At 37.9% G+C, this 18,906-nt stretch overlaps 1 protein-coding gene across 3 annotated transcripts in view; it reads right to left on the bottom strand.

Moving 5' to 3' along the window:
* PPP2R3A (protein phosphatase 2 regulatory subunit B''alpha) overlaps window positions 1–18,906 on the bottom strand; it is a 206,310-nt gene that overhangs the window by 150,201 nt on the left and 37,203 nt on the right. For 2 of the 3 annotated variants that reach the window (XM_082393422.1, XM_082393423.1), the window contains one exon: window positions 3,969–6,431. The exons of the other annotated variant lie outside the window; for it this stretch is intronic. In XM_082393422.1, coding sequence (XP_082249548.1) covers window positions 3,969–5,963 — 1,995 coding nt within the window. In that variant the 5' untranslated portion in view covers window positions 5,964–6,431. The remainder of the gene's footprint in view (window positions 1–3,968; window positions 6,432–18,906) is intronic. 3 annotated transcript variants of the gene reach the window in all.

Below are 18,906 nucleotides of genomic sequence, written 5' to 3' on the forward strand. Positions count from 1 at the left end.
CTCCCCACTGGCAACCACTAGTTTGTTCTCTATATCTGTGAGTCTGCTTCTTTTTTGTAGAACAAACTCTTTAGCATAGCATACAAGGAAGGTCATTTGTAAGCTGGCCCCAACCTACCTCTCTGATTTTATTTTCTGCTACTTTCTGTTCATTTTTTTATACAAGAATAAAAACATGACCAACAATACTGTAACAACAAAACTTGCAGGATGGGACTTCCCTGGTGGCACAGTGGTTAAGAATCTGCCTGCCAATGCAGGGGACACAGGTTCGAGCCCGGTCCAGGAAGATCCCACATGCCACGGAGCAACTAATCCTGTGTGCCATGACTACTGAGCCTGCACTCTAGAGCCCGCGAGCCACAACTACTGAGCCCGTGCTCCACAACAAGAGAAGCCACCGCAATGAGAAGCCCGCGCACTGCAATGAAGAGTAGCCCTCGTTCACTGCAACTAGAGAAAGCCCGCGTGCAGCAACGAAGACCCAGTGCAGCCAAAAATAAATAAAATTTAAAAAATGTTTTAGGGGCTTCCCTGGTGGCGCAGTGGTTGAGAATCTGCCTGCCAATGCAGGGGACACAGGTTCGAGCCCTGGTCTGGGAAGATCCCACATGCCGTGGAGCAACTAGGCCCGTGAGCCACAGCTACTGAGCCTGCGTGTCTGGAGCTTGTGCTCCGCAACAAGAGAGGCCGCGACAGTGAGAGGCCCGTGCACCGTGATGAAGAGTGGCCCCCGCTCCCCGCAACTAGAGAAAGCCCTCGCACAGAAACGAAGACCCAACACAGCCAAAATAAATAAATAAATAGCGTTCGTTCCCTTTAAAAAAAAAAAAAAGTTTAAAAAAAAACTTGCAGGAGATAAATATTGACACTTCAGGCAGTGGTTACTTCTGGAAAGGGGAGAGAATACTGGGGAGGGGAGCCCTAGGGATTTCAACTATATCTGAGATGACCTTTTTTTAAATGATGATAATAATATTAATGAAAATATTAAGTAAAACAAAGATCTGAAACAAAGCTATGGCAAAACGTTAAGATTTGACAAAGCTAAGTGGTGAGTAATAAGAATGCTTTTTCTATCATTCACAATACTTTTCTATTTGTTTAAAATAGGGGTTGAAAAACTACAGTCTGTGGGCCAAATCTGGCCCACTGCCCATTTTTTAAGACTTGGAGCTAAGAATGGTTTTACATTATTAAAAGGTTGTTTAAACAAACAAACAAACAACAAAGAAGACTATGTGACAGAGAACTTGTGACCTGCAAAGCCTAAGATATTTACTATTTGGCCCTTTATAGAAAACGTTTGCCATCTCCTGATTTAAAATATTTCATAAGAAGAAAAGAAAGATAAAAAAAATGAAAAGGTAGGAGGCAAGGAAGAATGGTTTTGTTTTCTTGCATTAAGTACCTTCCTGAATTAAACATTTTATATTACCTGTTTCTTTAAATTAGCTCTTCATGAATTACTTTTTCAACTTTCATTAAGAAGAAATCTCAACATCTCAACAAAGAAATAAAAATTGTAATGGTGATGGATGGTAATGAGACTTACTGTGGTGATTATTTCACAGCACATACAAATATCAAGTCGTTATGTTGTACACCTGAAACTAATATAATATGTCAATTGTACCTCAATTAAAAAAAATTATGTACCTCTGGGGGGAAAAAAAGAAGAAATCTCATCAAATTTTATTCTATGATATTGGAACTTATTTAAAAGACCTATGGGAGAGTCTTTTAATATGATTTTGACTTCAGTCCATACTTGTCAAAAAACTCGGGAGCTCATTAGAGGCCAGTGTGTCATTTTTAGGTAGCTGTATGTAGATTGGAGACCCACTTATGAGCTGTCAGCCAGGGACACAGGAGAGGTGCTGCACGGGACCTATTCTTGGCTTCAAGTTCACATTTTCTGCTTTCTGTAGCCCACCTCTCCTAGAAGAATTTTGTCTCCTTTTTTCACAGAAGATAATGGGGCAAGAGGGTTAAATAAAATTCAAAACACTGTATTACAGTAAGAGTTTCTGGCTAGAGTGGTTGTGAGACATTGGAATATGTCATCAGAGAAAGCAGACTTTTTTTTTAATGGGGAAATAGTGAGATAATACATCTAAATATCTTGGCATGGCTCAGATCACAAAAACTGTTAGATCTTCTGTTATTACCATTTTGAGGTTGCTATATAGGCATTTTCTTTTCTTTATAAAATATTAAGCACATCAGTATTGCCTGTGTACATGAAAGGATTTTTTTCTTATTTTTATAATTAATTTCCATAGTTCCTCCCACCAGCACTGACCCACGTTAACTATAGATATTACCATCTGTGAATCAATGAATGAGGAGGCTCACAAAGAGATTTCACAGAAATGCTCAGTGAACACTTGAGGATCTTTAGACCTAAATTATTTAATAACCTTAAGTAGGTATTGTTTTAAACTTTAGTGTCACTGGTAACTAAAAATGTGCACAGGAGAACAACAGCCACAAAACAAATACGAGGTAAAATTTATTCATCTGATCACAATATGCATTTTTTCCTGTTCCAATGAAAACATTAAAGCTAAAATAATAACTTGTTTTTTAACTTGGCCATATTTATGCCATCTCTAATATCCATTTGTTTTTCAAATTTACTACATTAAAGATATACAACATGGCATAAAATAATATGACAAAATACTTACGATCCATCACCAGATTATGAAATAGAACATTACTAATTTTACTGAGGCCCTGGGCGCCCTTCCTCAGTTCCATCTCTCTTCCTTCCTCTAGGAATTAATCATTGTTCTGAATATTGTATTTGGTGTATCCATGTATTTATTCATACTTTTTGGACAAATGTAAATATCTCTAAATAATTCATATCATTATTTTACAACTTGCTTTGTTGACTTGGCTTCATGTCTGAATTCATACATGTTGGCATGTATGGTATATTCATATGGTAGAGACAGTGCTCACCAAATATTCTATGTGCTCCCCTATGATTCTTAGACTTCAGGTTGGAATCACTGGATTGTGAGCAGATGGGAAGTGTGTCACGTGTGGGACAAGGCAGTTAAAAGCTCCATCCCTTTCTTCGCCTTCCTCAGTGAACTCACAGGCCACATATTCCAGATGGGGCAATGGGGCAGCTGTAGGAACATGGAGCATCCATCAGCCTGGGTCCCTGAGTGAGGTGGAGCAGAGCCTCTTAACAACTGCGTTGGACATGTAAAATGAACAAAAATAATCCTGTTGTGCTACGACACACACACATACCTACAAATGGGCAGATAACTCCCTTTCTGGGATTATTCAAAAACAGTGCTATCAGTGGCAGGGTAGATTCAAAGCCTTTTGAAAACACTTCTACCCTATGACTGTAGATGGATATTTATTCCCACTTGCATGATGAAGGAAATCTCACATCCTCTAGTCTTTACCTTCTTTGAAGACCTACTGCACTTACAAAACTTTCAGAGACATGCTTACATGTTCACATACTGTTTCTGGTACGTTAGCTTTGTTTCCCCAACTAGATTTTAAGTTCTACTCTGGCTTGCACTCTACACAGCATTCAGTAGTAAGTGGCCTACTGGTTGACTGAGGGTGAGAACTAATATTAAATGCCTACTTTGTGTAAGGCACCTTGCTTGTGCTTCACATATGTTATCTTGATCGTTATTATTTCCATTATATAGATGAGAATATTAAGGCTAAGTAACTTTCCTTTGGTCACAGAGCTAGGAAGATGATAAAGGATGTGGGGAAGGCAACTAAAACTAGTCTGATTGACTCTAAAGACTTTGCTTTTTGGCTTTCTCCACTGAACTTAGTGAGACCGTGCCTACTGCAGGGCAGGAGCTTTAGTAGAACATAAAATGAGTAATAAAAAAAGTTTTTGTTTATAAATTTTGCAAACATTAGAACATTTCTTTGGAGACATCTCAGAACTGAAGATTGTCGGGTCTTACCTTGATCACCTCTGGGGTCTGCTGAATCAAAACCACTGAGGTAGTGTCATTGGCTTTATCACCAACAGGACTTCTACAGACTGATAAACTGGCCTGCGAGGAAGTTGTCAAGGTTTCTTGTAGAATTTGCATCATCTCTTTTTCTTGTGATAGGCTCCCTCTGCCTGATTTGCATTCAACCAGTTCTTGAGCAAAATCTTCAATGCTTTCTAGAATTCGCAGTAAGAGGGCTCGATCCTCTTCCTCTATTTTGTGTCCGTTGGTTTCAATAATCCTTGTTAGGCAGGAAGGTGAGACTTTTTCCGTGGGTGAAGAGACTTTAGATTTAGGCTCAAGATCTACAGGGAGCTGACCAGTCAACTGACTATGACTATTTAGAGAGACAGAGCTTTTACCTTTGGCAAGTGGCTCTCTTAGAGCGGTCTCCATTTTCTGTGAGAAAGATTCCAAATCCATTAACAATTTATCTATCTCTTCCTGACTGTTAGGATTCATAAAATCTCTGTGGTTTCCCTCTTCAACTTTAGGAACTTTTGATTTAAGATCTTCCTCAGGTAGATTAACAACTGGTTTCTCAAATATCTTACCAATTTCATTTTGCATTGAGGCAGGGCATTTTTTAAGATGAGTACCACGATCTGATAATTCTGCTCTATCTTCATTTACCTTTAACAACTCCTGACTGGGTCCATTTTCTGTCCTCTGTCCTTTATCTAATGCTTTCTTTCCATCTGACTCTTCCTCAATATAAAGGGTTTCCATTAGATTACCAGAAGAAACATTTTCTAAAGCGTTCATGGTTAATGACTGTGATTGAAGCTGGACATTTTTTAGAGGTCTGGGATCACTTATCTCTAAATTACACACGGAATTTGTAGAGTTCTTTGGAATGGATTTTACAGTGTCTGTTTTCCTAGAACTGTGCTTGTCATCTTGCAATTCTATAGTTTGAAAGTGTCCAGAGTCAGGGGCTGAGAGCTGGACAACATCCTCATACTTAGGGGGCTGTTCAGTGCCAAATACTGGGGAGAAGGGAGTCAGTTGTAAACTAGGCATATTACTGACCAGTTCTGTTAAATCTATAGCCTCATTATTCCCAGACTGCATGAATTCAAATGGTAGCTTTTTGAGATAGGATGCTAACCTGGTCATTACATTCATATAGACAGTTTCAGAGCTAGAAATTGCATCATTACCATTTCCTTCATTGATGCTACTCCCTGACTTTTTCTTTATACATTGTTTTATGATGTCTGTGCATTTTTTCAAATCCTCAGAGCATTTTAGCAAGATATCTAAGCACATCTTTATGTCTGTTGCAGAAGAAAAATTATCTATTTTATGTTTTTCCAAAATCTGAGTAACCAGGTCTTCTTCAGAGAAGTTGTGAAGAAGCAATGAAGTCAGGTTCATATCAAGTGAGTTTCTATGGGATAAAGATTTTTCCTCAACTGAGGAACTCCGGAGTAAACCAAAGGATGGGGAGTTCCCATCATGGTTATAATGGCCACAGAGCAAGTCAAAATCAACTGACCTCCTGTTAAATGAGTCAGACTTAACTTTCCTTCCCTTTCTGTAAGCTACGTGGTTAGAGTTTTTGAGTTTTTCAAGGGAAAATTCTTTTATTTTCCCACTGGCAAAACTGATTGCTTCTCCTGCAATGTCCTTTAAGTTACAGGTGTTCTGAAATGTAGATCCTTTCCTGACCCTGGGTATGCCTGTGAGGGCCTGATGGGGATAGTCACCTTCAGCTGAGGAAAACCCATTTTCATGGGGTAGAAACAGAGAGTCCAGATCTGCATCTCTGAACTGAGACACAGGGATGTGTAAGAGGTCTGCACAAACACTATGATGGACCACAATGCAGTCAACTCCATGTGTGAAGGTGTGGCAGGTTCCAGTGCAATAATGTACAGCTTGCTCAAAACGCCGGTCTATCACCACACTGCTGTAGTGGTTCACAGTACTAACCACAAGTCTGTAAGCTGCTGCCATAATATCAAATCCACTTAGTGGTGGGGCGTGGAATTTTCTAGAACTTGTTTCAAGTAAATTCTCCTAAATGACACTCAGCTGAAAATATATTTGATGACAATGTTCAGTGGTTTCTTGTAAATATAATGACCTTTCCCACAAAGGGAAATCATCAAAATTTGAGGTTTGGTAACTGTCAGGATACAGTAGCCGTTGCACATGTGTGCTCTTATTAACAAGTCTAATAATTTAATAATTGTGCCTTCTAGTTTAATTTAGTAATATCATGATACTATAGGATTATTTTTAGGAATAAATTTTAAGAAGATTAAAGAATATTCTCTTTTAGTTCTTCAGCACTTCTATGATGCAGACATTTATGGTCATAAATTTACTGTCATGAATCTCAGTTGGTAGTATAGAAGTATTGTGATAACTGAGTCCTCCAAAGGTTTAAATGATCCATTTTTCTGTGAATGACAGGAAAACCTATAATGAAAAAAGAAAATAATTAAAAGGGAATATGATCTCTAATACTGACAGAACCTTTTATTTCCTCTCCCTTTGCATCCCATATGCAGTTAATCACCTCATTCTTTGCCACATCACGGACGGCTTATCTTTGATTCATGCCTTTGCTTCATACACTCCTTACTAACCTAGAGTAGTAATACCTCAGCTCTGCCTTGTTACAACTGCCTCTCAATTGGTATTTCTTATCCTACCCTCCTTGCTATCTTACATGACACTGACTAGCTTGGATTTAGAGAGCTTTCTCACCTCTCATAGTTCAAGAATTCACATTACTGAACTCTATCATGCATCATGGCAGGCCTAGCTCCTCTGACTCATTTTCAACACTTTTAACATCTATTCGTCACCTATAGCCTTATTTTCTGCTACTGACCTGCATCAACATTTTGCTTCCATCAACCTAGTTTTCTTTTTTTTTCCTTTTAATTTTTATTGGAGTATAGTTGCTTTACAATGTTGTGTTAGTTTCTACTGTACAGCAAGGTGAATCAGCTAAATGTATATATATATCCCCTCTTTTCTGGATTTCCTTCCTGTTTAGGTCACCACAGAGCACTGAGTAGACTTCCTTGAGCTATATAGTAGGTTCTCATTAGTTATCTATTTTATACATAGTATCAATAGTATATATATGTCAATCCCAATCTCCCAATTCATCCCACTCCCCTCCTTTCCCCCTTGGTATCCATACATTGGTTCTCTATGTGTCTCTATTTCTGCTTTGCAAATAAAATCATCTATACCATTTTTCTAGATTCCACATACATGCGTTAATATACGATATTTGTTTTTCTCTAACTTACTTCACTCTGTATGACAGTCTCTAGGTCCATCCACGTCTCTACAAATGACCCAATTTTGTTCCTTTTTATGGCTGAGTAATATTCCATTATACACATGTACCACATCTTCTTTATCCATTCCTCTGCTGATGGACATTTAGGTTGCTTCCATGTCTTGGCTATTGTAAACAGTGCTGCAATAAACACTGGGGTGCATGTATCTTTTCGAATTATAGTTTTCTCTCGATATATGCCCAGGAGTGGGATTGCAGGATCATATGGTAGCTCTATTTTTAGTTTTTAGAGGACTCTCCATACTGTTATCCATAGTGGCTGTACCAATTTACATTCCCACCAACTGTGCAAGTGGGTTCCCTTTTCTCCACAACCTCTCCAGCATTTATTGTTTGTAGATTTTTTGATGATGGCCATTCTGACTGGTGTGAGGTGACACCTCATTGTAGTTTTGATTTGCATTTCTCTAATAATTAGTGATGTTGAGCATTTCATCTGTTTGTTGGCCATCTGTATGTCTTCTCTGGTGAAATGTCTATTTAGGTCTTGTGCCCATTTTGTGATTGGGTTGTGTTTTTTTGATATTGAGCTGTATGAGCTGTTTGTATATTTTGGAGATTAATCCTTTGTCAGCTGCTTCGTTTCCAAATATTTTCTCCCATTCTGAGGGTTGTTTTTCGTCTTGTTTATGGTTTCCTTTGTTGTGCAAAAGCTTTTAAGTTTAATTAGGTCCCATTTGTTTATTTTTGTTTTTATTTTTATTACTCTAGGAGGTGGGTCAAAAAAGATCTTGCTGCGATTTATGTCAAAGAGTGTTCTGCCTATGTTTTCCTCTAAGAGTTTTATAGTGTCCGGCCTTATGTTCAGGTCTTTGATCCATTTTGAGTTTATTAAAGACGGCCAACACACAGTGCTTGTTCTTGATTGTACAACTTCCTCTATACTTGGAAATTATTACCTACCATCATCTCTTTTCTTACTCTCTAAGAGAGAGAGAGAAAAACAACCTTTATTACTGCTCTTGATCTCATCCTCTCAGACCCTGCTACATGCAGACCTCTCTCTCTTGTCATCAATGGATAGAATTTAACATTCTCTTACTTTAAAAAAAAAAAGGCTTTTAAACCATGCTGTAAGTTGCTGTCCAAAAAGGTTCAATCAACTTCTGCCTAGTAGTTCTATCCATTATTGAAAGTGGGGCTATTGAAGTCTCCAAATATTATTGTTGAGTTTTCTATTGCTCCCTTAACTTGTTTTGCTTTCTGTATTTTGATATTCTGTTGTTAGATGCGTATATGTTTCTAATTGTTATATCTGCCAGTTGGAGGGACACAAACTATCATAAAATATGTATAACTTACTCACTGTGCTGTACAGCAGAGACTAACACAACATTGTAAATCAACTATACTCCAATAAAAAAATTAATTAAAAAAAGAAAAAAAAGAATAAAAGAAAAAAATTTAAAAAACAGAACAGAAAGGTTCAATCAATGTTCCTACTTAATCAATAAATACTGAGTGCCTACTATGTGCCAGGCACTTGCTAAGTGCTAGGGATACAGCAGTGAATAAAGTCCCTGTCCCTATTGAACTGAATCTAGCTGGAAAAAGAAAAACAACACATAAGTAAACATATAACTTAGATGGTGATATGTGCAATAGAGAAAAATGAAGTGGAGCAAGGGCTTAGAAAGGATGAGAGGGTGCTGTGTTACAAAGGGCAGTCAGGGAAGACCTCACTGACATCTGAACAGAGATCTGAAAGAAGAGAGGGAGCAGGTTGAGGAGGTATTTTGGGCTAAAACATCTCAGGCAGAATAACCATAAGTAAAAAGGCTCTGAGGTGTGAGTATGCTTGACTTACTACAAGAATGAAAAGGAGGCTAACATGACCAGAGTACGGAAAGTAAGGGGGGCAGTGTGGGAGACGAGGTCAGAAAGGAAAGGTGGGAGACTAAACCATGCAGGGTCTGTAGACTATTATGATGAATTTGGCTTTACTCTGAGTGAGCTGGGATACAACTGATGTCTACTGAGCATAGAAATGACATGATCAGACTGACTTTTTTTTTTTTTTTTTTAGTTAGTTAGTTATGTAACATCTTTATTGGAGTATAATTGCTTTACAACGTTGTGTTAGTTTCTACTGTATAACAAAGGGAATCAGCTATATGTATACGTATATCCCCATACCCCCTCCCTCTTGCATCTCCCTCCCACCCTCCCTATCCCACCCCTCTAGGTGGTCACAAAGCCCCGAGCTGATCTCCCTGTGCTAGGCAGCTGCTTCCCACTAGCTAATTATTTTACATTCGGTAGTGTATATATGTTGATGCCACTCTCTCACTTCGTCCCAGCTTACCCTTCCCCATCCCTGTGTCAAGTCCATTCTCTACATCTGCATCTTTATTCCTGTCCTGCCCCTAAGTTCATCAGAACCATTTTTTTTTTTAGATTCCATATATATGTGTTAGCATACAGTATTTGTTTTTCTCTTTCTGACTTACTTCACTCTGTATGACAGACTCTAGGTCCATCCACCTCACTATAAATAACTCAATTTCATTTCTTTTTATGGCTGAGTAATATTCCATTGTATATATGTACCACATTTTCTGTATCCATTCATCTGTCGATGGACACTTAGGTTGCTTCCATGTCCTGGCTATCGTAAATAGTGCTGCAATGAACACCGTGGTACATGACTCTTTTTGAATTATGGTTTTCTCAGGGTATATGTCCAGTAGTGGGATTGCTGGCAGACTTACATTTTAAATTGGTAATTTTGGCTTCTGTGTTCAGAGGAGATTGCAGAGGAGCAAGATAAGAAGAAACAAGTCAGGGGCTATAGCAATAAATCAGGCAAGAAGGCTGGGGGCTTGAACCAGGAGAGGAACACTGGAGACATTTAAACGCTGTATATATTTCAAAGGTAGAGCTGATATGATTTGTTGAATGATAGAATGTGCAATACTACTGCACCAAGAAAAGTGCAGTAAGGCCACGATAGGAAGGAGATGATGACAGCAGAGAAGGAGAACATGAGTTTAACTGTACCATCAATTGCATCAGCATTTTAATGATAAAAACCTTTACCCATTTAATAATGAGAAACAGAACTTCATTGTTTTCATTTTTATTTCTTCAATCCTAGAAAATTCTGTTTATTTTCCTTATTTGTTATATTTCTTCTTTGGTAAATTTTCTATTCATATCCTTTGTTTATTTATGTATTAGAGACAGTGAAATCAGATACAATTTATACAATTAATTCAAGAAGAACCCTTTTTTTTGTTGAATTCTTATACTGTTTAGGGTATATTTCCTGGCTCTTTAGATTCAATGATTATTACTCTGTTTTTATGCCAAGCCTACACTATCATAATTACTGTTGTCTTATTAAGTTTTACTACCTGGCTTTTTTCCCTCATATTTCTAATTATGATTCTTTTTTACGCTTCAAATATTCTTTGATGGTCTTCCAGATGAGTTTCTGCATTGTCAAGTTTTAAGAAAAATCCTATAGGAATTTGATTATAATTGCAATAAACTTATGAATTATTTTGAAGGAACACTGACATCATTATAATATTCAGATTTTCCTTCCACAAATATATAAATCTTAATTCCAATATTCCTTTCTTTTTCTTTCTTTGTGGCTTTCTTCAGGTGAGTCACCCCATTCTTTTCTTTCCTTCAGTGTCTCAACTTTGTTGCTATGTGAATGGATCTTGAGCTGTTGTTTCATCCTCTATTGCCTTGCCTTCAAATCCCAGATGGTGGCTCATATAAAACTATAAAGCTAAGTATCCTGCAGGGTGGATGAAGCTCAAGTATAAAGTTCCATAGTAAAGTTCCACAATAAAGTGGGCACCCATTAATTTTTAAGTGAAAATACAAAGGTGCCAAAGAGGAATAAGTGTTATGGGACAAAAGACTAGAACATGGCAATCGAAGGAATTACCTTTTCAAAAGATGTACATCCAGAAGACAGGGAAGAAACAGCACCAAACACAAAAAACTATGCACCTTTTCAGAAATCCAAGATTTTGAAAAAGCTTTTGGGTAAGGATAAAAGAGAAGGAAAATACAATGGATATTGTCAAGAAAGTATATTAGAATAACTGTATGAGAGCTTTTTTTTTTTTAATCTTTTTTTTTTTTGGCCGCACCGTGCAGCATGCGGGATCTTAGTTCCCTGACCAGGGACCAAACCCATGCCCCCGGCAGTGGAAGCACGGAGTCCTAACCACTGGACTGCCAGGGAAGTCCCAGGACTATATCTTAATACAGGTGATAAAACTGGTCCAGAAGCAAAATGCAGAACTGTTAGAAAATTTAAATATCCAGATACCTATTAAAACCCATGTCAAATAAATTCCTAAATTGACATGAAATTTGAGGAACTAAAGAGAAGTATTTCTCTAGGTTTGAAAATAAGCAAAACAACAAGTTGATAAAGTAACATGACAGAAAATACAAGAAAGTATTCATGTGATATCAGAATCTGAAATAGTCAAGGAGGAGAGAACACTGGCCAGAGTCAGATGTATGCTTTTAGACCAGTGCTGTCTAATAAAACTTTCTGCATTGATGGAAACATTCCATATCTGCACTGATATGGCTGTCATTAGCCACATGGGACTGCTGAGTACTTAAAACGTGGCTGGTGTAACCGAAGCACTTAATTGTAACTTTAAAAATCTTAATTTTGAAATTGTTGTAGACTCACATAGAAGTTACAAAAATAATATAGAGAGTTCCTGTGTACCCTTCCCCCAGTTTCCTCGAATGGTAACATCCTATATCACCACAGCACAGTGACCAAAACCAGGAAATTGACTATTAACAGAGCTTATTTGGATATCATCAGTTTTACATGAATCACTTCTTCCTTTTCTTTCCTTCTCCCCTTCCTTTTATAGTAAGTACCACCACAATCAGGATACATAACTACCCCATCGTCCCTCAAAACCCCTCATACTACCCTTTTGTAGTCATACAGTCAACAGACCACTGATCTGTTCTCCATCATTATGATTTTGTCATTTCAAGAATGTTTTATGTGTGGCATCACACAGTGTGTAAGCTTTTGAGATTGGCTTCTCTCACTGAACACAATGATTTTGAGAGTCATTCACTTTACTGCATTTATCAACAGTTCATTCCTTTTTATTGCTGAGTTTATTGTATGGATATACCACAGCTTGTCTGCCCATTCACCTATTAAAGGATATTTATGTTGTTTGCAGTTTTGGTTATTACAAATAAAGCTGCTGTGAGTATTAGTGTGCAGGTTTTTGTGTGAACATGTTTTTCATTTCTCTATGGTAATTAACCACAGGTTATTTACAAGTCTGATTGTTGGGTTGAACGTTAAGTGTATTTTTGTAAGAAACTGCCAAACTGTTTACCAGAGTGGCTATACCATTTTACATTCCCACCAGTAATGTATGAGAGATATGGTTGATTCCACATCCTCTTCAACATTTGTGATTGTCAGTATTTTCTATTTTAGCCTTTCTAATAGTGTGTAGTGTTATCTCATTGGGGCTTTAACCTACATCTACATGGCTAATGATGTTGAACATCTTTTCCTGTGCTTACTGACCAGCCCCGTATCTCCCTGGAGAAGCACTGTTTAAATCTTTTGCCTATTCAAATTAATTTTGATTAATTTTAACTTAGAAAGCCACATATGGCTAGTGGCCATCATATTATTCAGTATAGTTCCAGATAATAGGAATGCAGCTTTCAGAAATTCTGAGACTTTAGAAGAAAATATGAAGAAAAAAAGAGAAGATATGGCAAAAATGAAGATTGATAGGTTTTAAAAATAAAATTTGATGAACTTCTCATAAGTAATCTTACTGAGAAAGAGAAGTGGTGGGAAGAAGAGTTAATGAACTAATTAAAAATTTAGGTCTTTAAGTTTTGAAGGGACATGAATAGCAGAGACAGGGAACATATAACAAAGCTAAATCCCAAGGGGTGATACCAATTTCAATGAGAAGTTTACAGTCTAAAATGATTTGAGTTTTTTTTTTTAAAAGGCCAAAGAAATGAAGATTACTTCCCTGGTATTTGGTTCAGATCTGTGGGTGTCAAATTCTGCCTTTTTATTTAGACCACGATTCAGCTGATGCCCAATTGTCTGGCTGGAATCCTAGACATGGAATCTAATCCAACTATTCTCAATCAGAGATACAATCTAACTCAGAACCACGATGCTATCTTGTGTCACTAGTAAAAGCCAGTCTGCATGGGTTTGAATCCCAACCCTGCCGCTTACAGCTGTGTGGCCTTACAGAAGTTGGTTAACTTTTGTCACCTGCAAAACAGAGATAATAATAGTACCCATCTCATGAGGATGAGGTTAATATGTCAAATGCTTAGAACAATGCCCAAGACACAGGAAATGCTCAATAACTGTTAGCTGTTACTGGTATAACTCACTCATCCAGCATTTTCTACTCTGAGCCAGGTGCTGGTGGGATGATACTGAATAATTCATGGTGATAGCCCTCAGCACACTCACTGTTTAATGAGGGCAACAAGGGAGGCAAGCACAACAGGGTATCAGGAGCACTAGGGTGGGGCTTCTGTTTCCCCTGTTTTGCACTCACAATTAATACAAGTTCTCAGAAAAGTTAGAAAAACACTTTAATTACTCATATTACCATTTAGAAATAACCACTGTTAATATTTTTATGAATGAACATCCTGAAATTTTTCTTGTGAAAATATGTTTTACCAAAAAAAGTTATTTTCTTAGGAAATATTGCAAGGAGGAGAATGCTGAGTCAAAAGGGGTGTATGTGTATGCATATACTTTTTAATGGTTCTTAGATAAATAGATATATACATCCGTTTTCTGCCCTCCAGAAAAATGGCAAATTTATACTTCCAATGTCAGTGTAGGAGTGGACCCATCTCCCCACGTTCTCCTTGAGTGATACCACTCTTTAAATCTTTGCCAATTTGATAGGTGAATAAATGAACTACATTGTTTTAATCTGAGCCTGAACATCTTTTTATTTACCTAGTAGGCATTTTGTGTTGTTCATTCACAAAGCCTTTCTTCACGCCCTTTGTCCATTTTGAAAGAGAGTATTTAAATCAGATCTAAGAGTCAGGAAAGGTTTCCCCAAATAAGGGATGTATATACCTAGTTTTGAGGGATTAATGAGAATTAGTTAGACAAAAAGGAAAGGAAGAATACTCTAGGCAGAGGGAGACATACATGTGAAGGCTCAGAGGCCTAACATGGCACAGTGAGTTCAGAACTATGATAGTTCCAGCTGATTTCACTGGAGGGAGTGTACAGACATGCAAGAGGGGAGGAAACCAGAGAGCAGTAGGAACTGGACCACAGACTGTCTTGTGTGCTAACCTAAGCAGTCTGAACTTTATTTGGAAAACTATGTGAAGAGAAACAAGACATTTAGGCTGGGAAGTAACATGATGAGGTTTATGTTTGAGGAAGACCACTCTAGTAGCTGAGTGGAGGCATGGAAATCAATTAGAAGGCTTTAAGAATCCATGCAAGAAGTGGTGAGACCCTAAACCAGGAAGGTGGCAGTAATTAACAAAGAGAAGGGCACTGATTAGATAGTGAGAAAGAATTCACAGAAAAGGAGGAGGAGAGAGTAAGAGGGAGGAACCTTGGGTTTCTCGCTTGGGTATTGGGGGACTAATGTTGTCACTTCCAACACAGACTTTTTGTTTTTGTTTTATGGGAGGTGGCCATAGAAAAGATGAAGAGTTTTATTCTGAATGTGTTGTTTGAAGAGGTACCTGTGGAACATCCAAGTGGTGATGACTGCACGAAATGTGAATATAAAAACCTGCAGGTCAGCAGCAAGATCTGGGTTGGAGAGGCAGCCCTGAGAGGTCACTCAGGGTGAGTGCATAAAGTGAGAAGGGCTCTGGGCTGAGGATCACTGACATTTCTGGGTTAAAGAGAAGAACAGAATTCTCAGAGGGATCCTAAGAAGCAATTTCAAGGATGCTGAAGGAGAAACTTTCAAAACGGAGGTCACTAGTGTTGGATGCTGCTGAGAGGTCAAGGAAAAACAAAAATTACCCACTGGTTTTGCCAATGTGAAGGTCACTGGTAACCTTGGCAAGTGAGATTTCAAAAAAAAATCCCAAAGACTATGGCATAGTCCCAAAGACTATGTATGCACAAGAGTTATGTATAAGTAAAAATATCTGTCTAAAAGATATCTGTGAAAAGAACTCTTCTAATAAGTAAAAAAGTTCTAAATGATAAGAAAGCATTTTATCATAGTTTTAATTTTTTCTTTCTTAATGGCACATGCAATGAGTGTTTTACAATCTTCAATTTGATGAAATATCGGTCTAAACATGTATATCAGGGGTAGAAAGCAGAAAGGGAAATTAGAGTTGATACTGTGAATGTTTACGGGACTTCTCTGGTGGTCCAGTGGTAAGGAATCGCCTTCCAATGCAGGAGATGCGGGTTTGATCCCTGGTCAGGAACTAAGATCCCACGTGCCATGGGGCAACTAAGCCCACGCGCCACAACTACTGAGCCCACGTGCCTCAACTAGAGAGCCCGCGTGCTGCAAACTACAGAGCCCACGTGCTCTGGAGCCCACACGCCACAACTAGAGAGAGAAAACCCACACGCCGCGACTAGAGAGAAGCCCGTGCCGCAATGAAAGATCCTGCACGCCTCAACGAAGATCCCACGTGCTGCAACTAAGACCCGATGCAGCCAAAAAAATAAAATAAAATAAATAAATATTGAATGTTTACATTTATTTCTCCTCCGGTCTTGCTGCACACTGCCCGCCCACCTCCCCCAAGGCTTTCATCTTCCCTGCTTCTTTCATCCCTGCAATGGGCCAGGGTCTGTTTTCCCAATTTCTGTCTAAGTGGTTCATATGCAATTTCAGAGTTCATTCAACACTTCCTATCACTTTCACTTTAATCAGTGTATGATTACTCTAACAAGTACTTTCCAGTGACTCCTGGTATTCCTCCAGAGTAAACTTCCTGATGAAGTGGATTTCTTGTGAAATAAAGGTACAGAGGCAGCCAACAAGAAAAGTTAGGAGGGAGAACTGGATTTTGAAAGATAAAAGCCTTAGCAGGTGAAGAAGAGATTAAACTGGACCTTATAAGCAAAAAGGAATTCTACAAAGGTACAGAGATATGAAAAAACCTTGTGTGTTTGGAGACTTAGCAGGAGTTTGGTATTGCTGAAGTTGAAAATGTACAGTATGGATTTTACAGTTCTAAGGTCCTCCTCCAAACAGTAAGAACAAAAATAGGAGTGTAAACTCCATCTTCAAAGAACCTAAGTGACACCCGTAACCCCAAATCACTGTATATGAAGATAGAAAACAGCAGCAGAATGGTCAATGACTTAGCAGAATAGAGGAGGAAGGGATACTAATGGCAAACAAACCAATTCTCCCTGCACAACCCCCAAAGGCCCAGGTTAGGAGGTACCAAGTACCACAAAAAATGGGCTAGGGTAAAGGACTGAACACAGAGGGACTGTTTGAAAGTCTGCAAAGGAATAGTTAGAGTTCTCCCCACTACTCCACAAACTCAGAAAATCGTCCCTCCTTCATCCTGCTAAGACAGGAATCTTATTTGCTGGTGAAAAAAACTGAACCAGAAAAGCACCAACCCCAGGGCCATCACACACAGAGAGGGTGGTAAAGGACTTAAAGTTGAGTAAAAGTCTACTTTCTGAGTAAGTCCACCAGCCCCCTTTCCCCTGCCCAAGTCCAGGTCACCAGAAACCAGGCTTATTACCTCCAGCTCCCAGCCCCCACTATGGATTAAAGAATCCTTTTCTGGAGGAAATCCCATCTATCCACATGATCACCTTACATGAAGCCCACTAAGTGACAAATGCTACTCTAAAACAGAGAGCTTCCTCTCAGCTCTTCAGAGCCTCACTTTTATTTTAAATCAGCTTTACTAATGTATAATTTACATACAGTAAAAATGTTCATATTGTGTAGTAACCACTGTCCTAAAAAAGAAAGAACATTTACATCACCCTAAAACTATTCCTGTGCCCTTTCCCAATCAATTCTCCTATGCTGCAATACCTGACAACTGCTGACTGAGTCCTATCACGATAGATTCATTTTGCCAGTTCTAGATCTTCACATGAATGTGATCACATGAGATGTATACTTTTTAGTCTGGCTTCTCTCACTTCAAACAATGGTTCTGAGATTCATCCATGTTATTGCATGCATCATTTGTATATACCTTTTTACTGTTTAGTAGATATTCTATTGATATATAATTAAATACACCCAAATTTGTCTTATCTATTCAGTTAATGGACATCTGGGTTGTTTCTAGTTTGGACTATTATGAATTAAAACTGCTGTGAACCTTCAAGTAAAAAGTCTTTTTGTGAATACGCGTTCATTTCTTTTGGGTAATTAACAATGGAAATACTGAGTCATGAGAAGTGTACTTTAATTTTATAAAAACCTGTAAAATAGTTTTCCAAAGTGGTTCTACCATTTTACGCTCTCATCAGCAACACCTGAGAGCTCTAGTGGCTCTACAACCTTTTGGATACTTGTCAGTTTCCTTAATTTTACCCATTTTAGCAGGTGTGAAGTGGTATCCCACTGTGGTTTTAATTTGCATCTCCCTGACAACTAATGATATTGAGCATTTTTCATATGCTTATTATTAGCAATTCATATGTATCATTTTTTGTGAAGTTTCTATTCAAATCTTTTGGGTTGTCTTTGACTGAGTTCTAAAAGTTCATTTACATATTTTAGATGTAGATATTATCTCTTGGTCTGTGGCTTCCCTTTCCATTTTCTTAGCAGTAGCTTTTGGTTTTAATTCTAATTTTATTAATCCAATTAATCAAATTCTCTTTTATAGTTAATACATTTGTATCCTGTCTTAAGATCTCTGCCTATCTTAAGGACACAGATGTTTTCTCTTAAGGTTTATTGTGGGTCTCAAGTTTTATGTTTAGGTCTACAATCTATTTTGAATTAATTTTTATGTATGGTACGAGCTGAGTTTGACCATCATCCAGCACCACTTGTTCAAAAGACTATCGTGTCCCCAATGAATTATGTTGGAGCCTTTGTTGAAAAGCAAATTACCATATATATGGATTTATTTCTGGATTCTCTATTCTTTTGTCTTTATAAACACCAATGCCATTCTGTCATAATTATTGTAGCTTTATAGTAAGCCTTAAAATAATAATGTAAATCCTCCATTTTTTTCTTTTTGTTTTAGCTATTCTAGGTCCTCTGTACTTCCATATCAATACTGGAACCAGTGTGCCAATTTTCACAAAGAAAACCTGCTGGGGTTTTGATTGGAATTTCATTGAATCTAAATCTCCATTTGGTAACAATGGAGATCTTAACAATATCAAGTCTCCAGTCATCACAATCCATGAACGTAGTGTATCTCTCCATTTATTTAGATGCTCTTTTATTTCTCTAAGCAATGTCTGTAGGCCTTTTATTAAATTTACTCCCAAGTATTTCATATTTTTTGATGCTAATACAAATGGCACTGTTAGTTTAATTTCATTTTCCATTGTGTTTGTTGTTGGTATAGAGAAATACAGTTGACTTATGTGTATTG

The sequence above is a fragment of the Balaenoptera borealis genome (genome assembly GCF_965194805.1).
Source record: "Balaenoptera borealis genome assembly, chromosome: 5".
Classification (NCBI taxonomy): domain Eukaryota; kingdom Metazoa; phylum Chordata; class Mammalia; order Artiodactyla; family Balaenopteridae; genus Balaenoptera; species Balaenoptera borealis.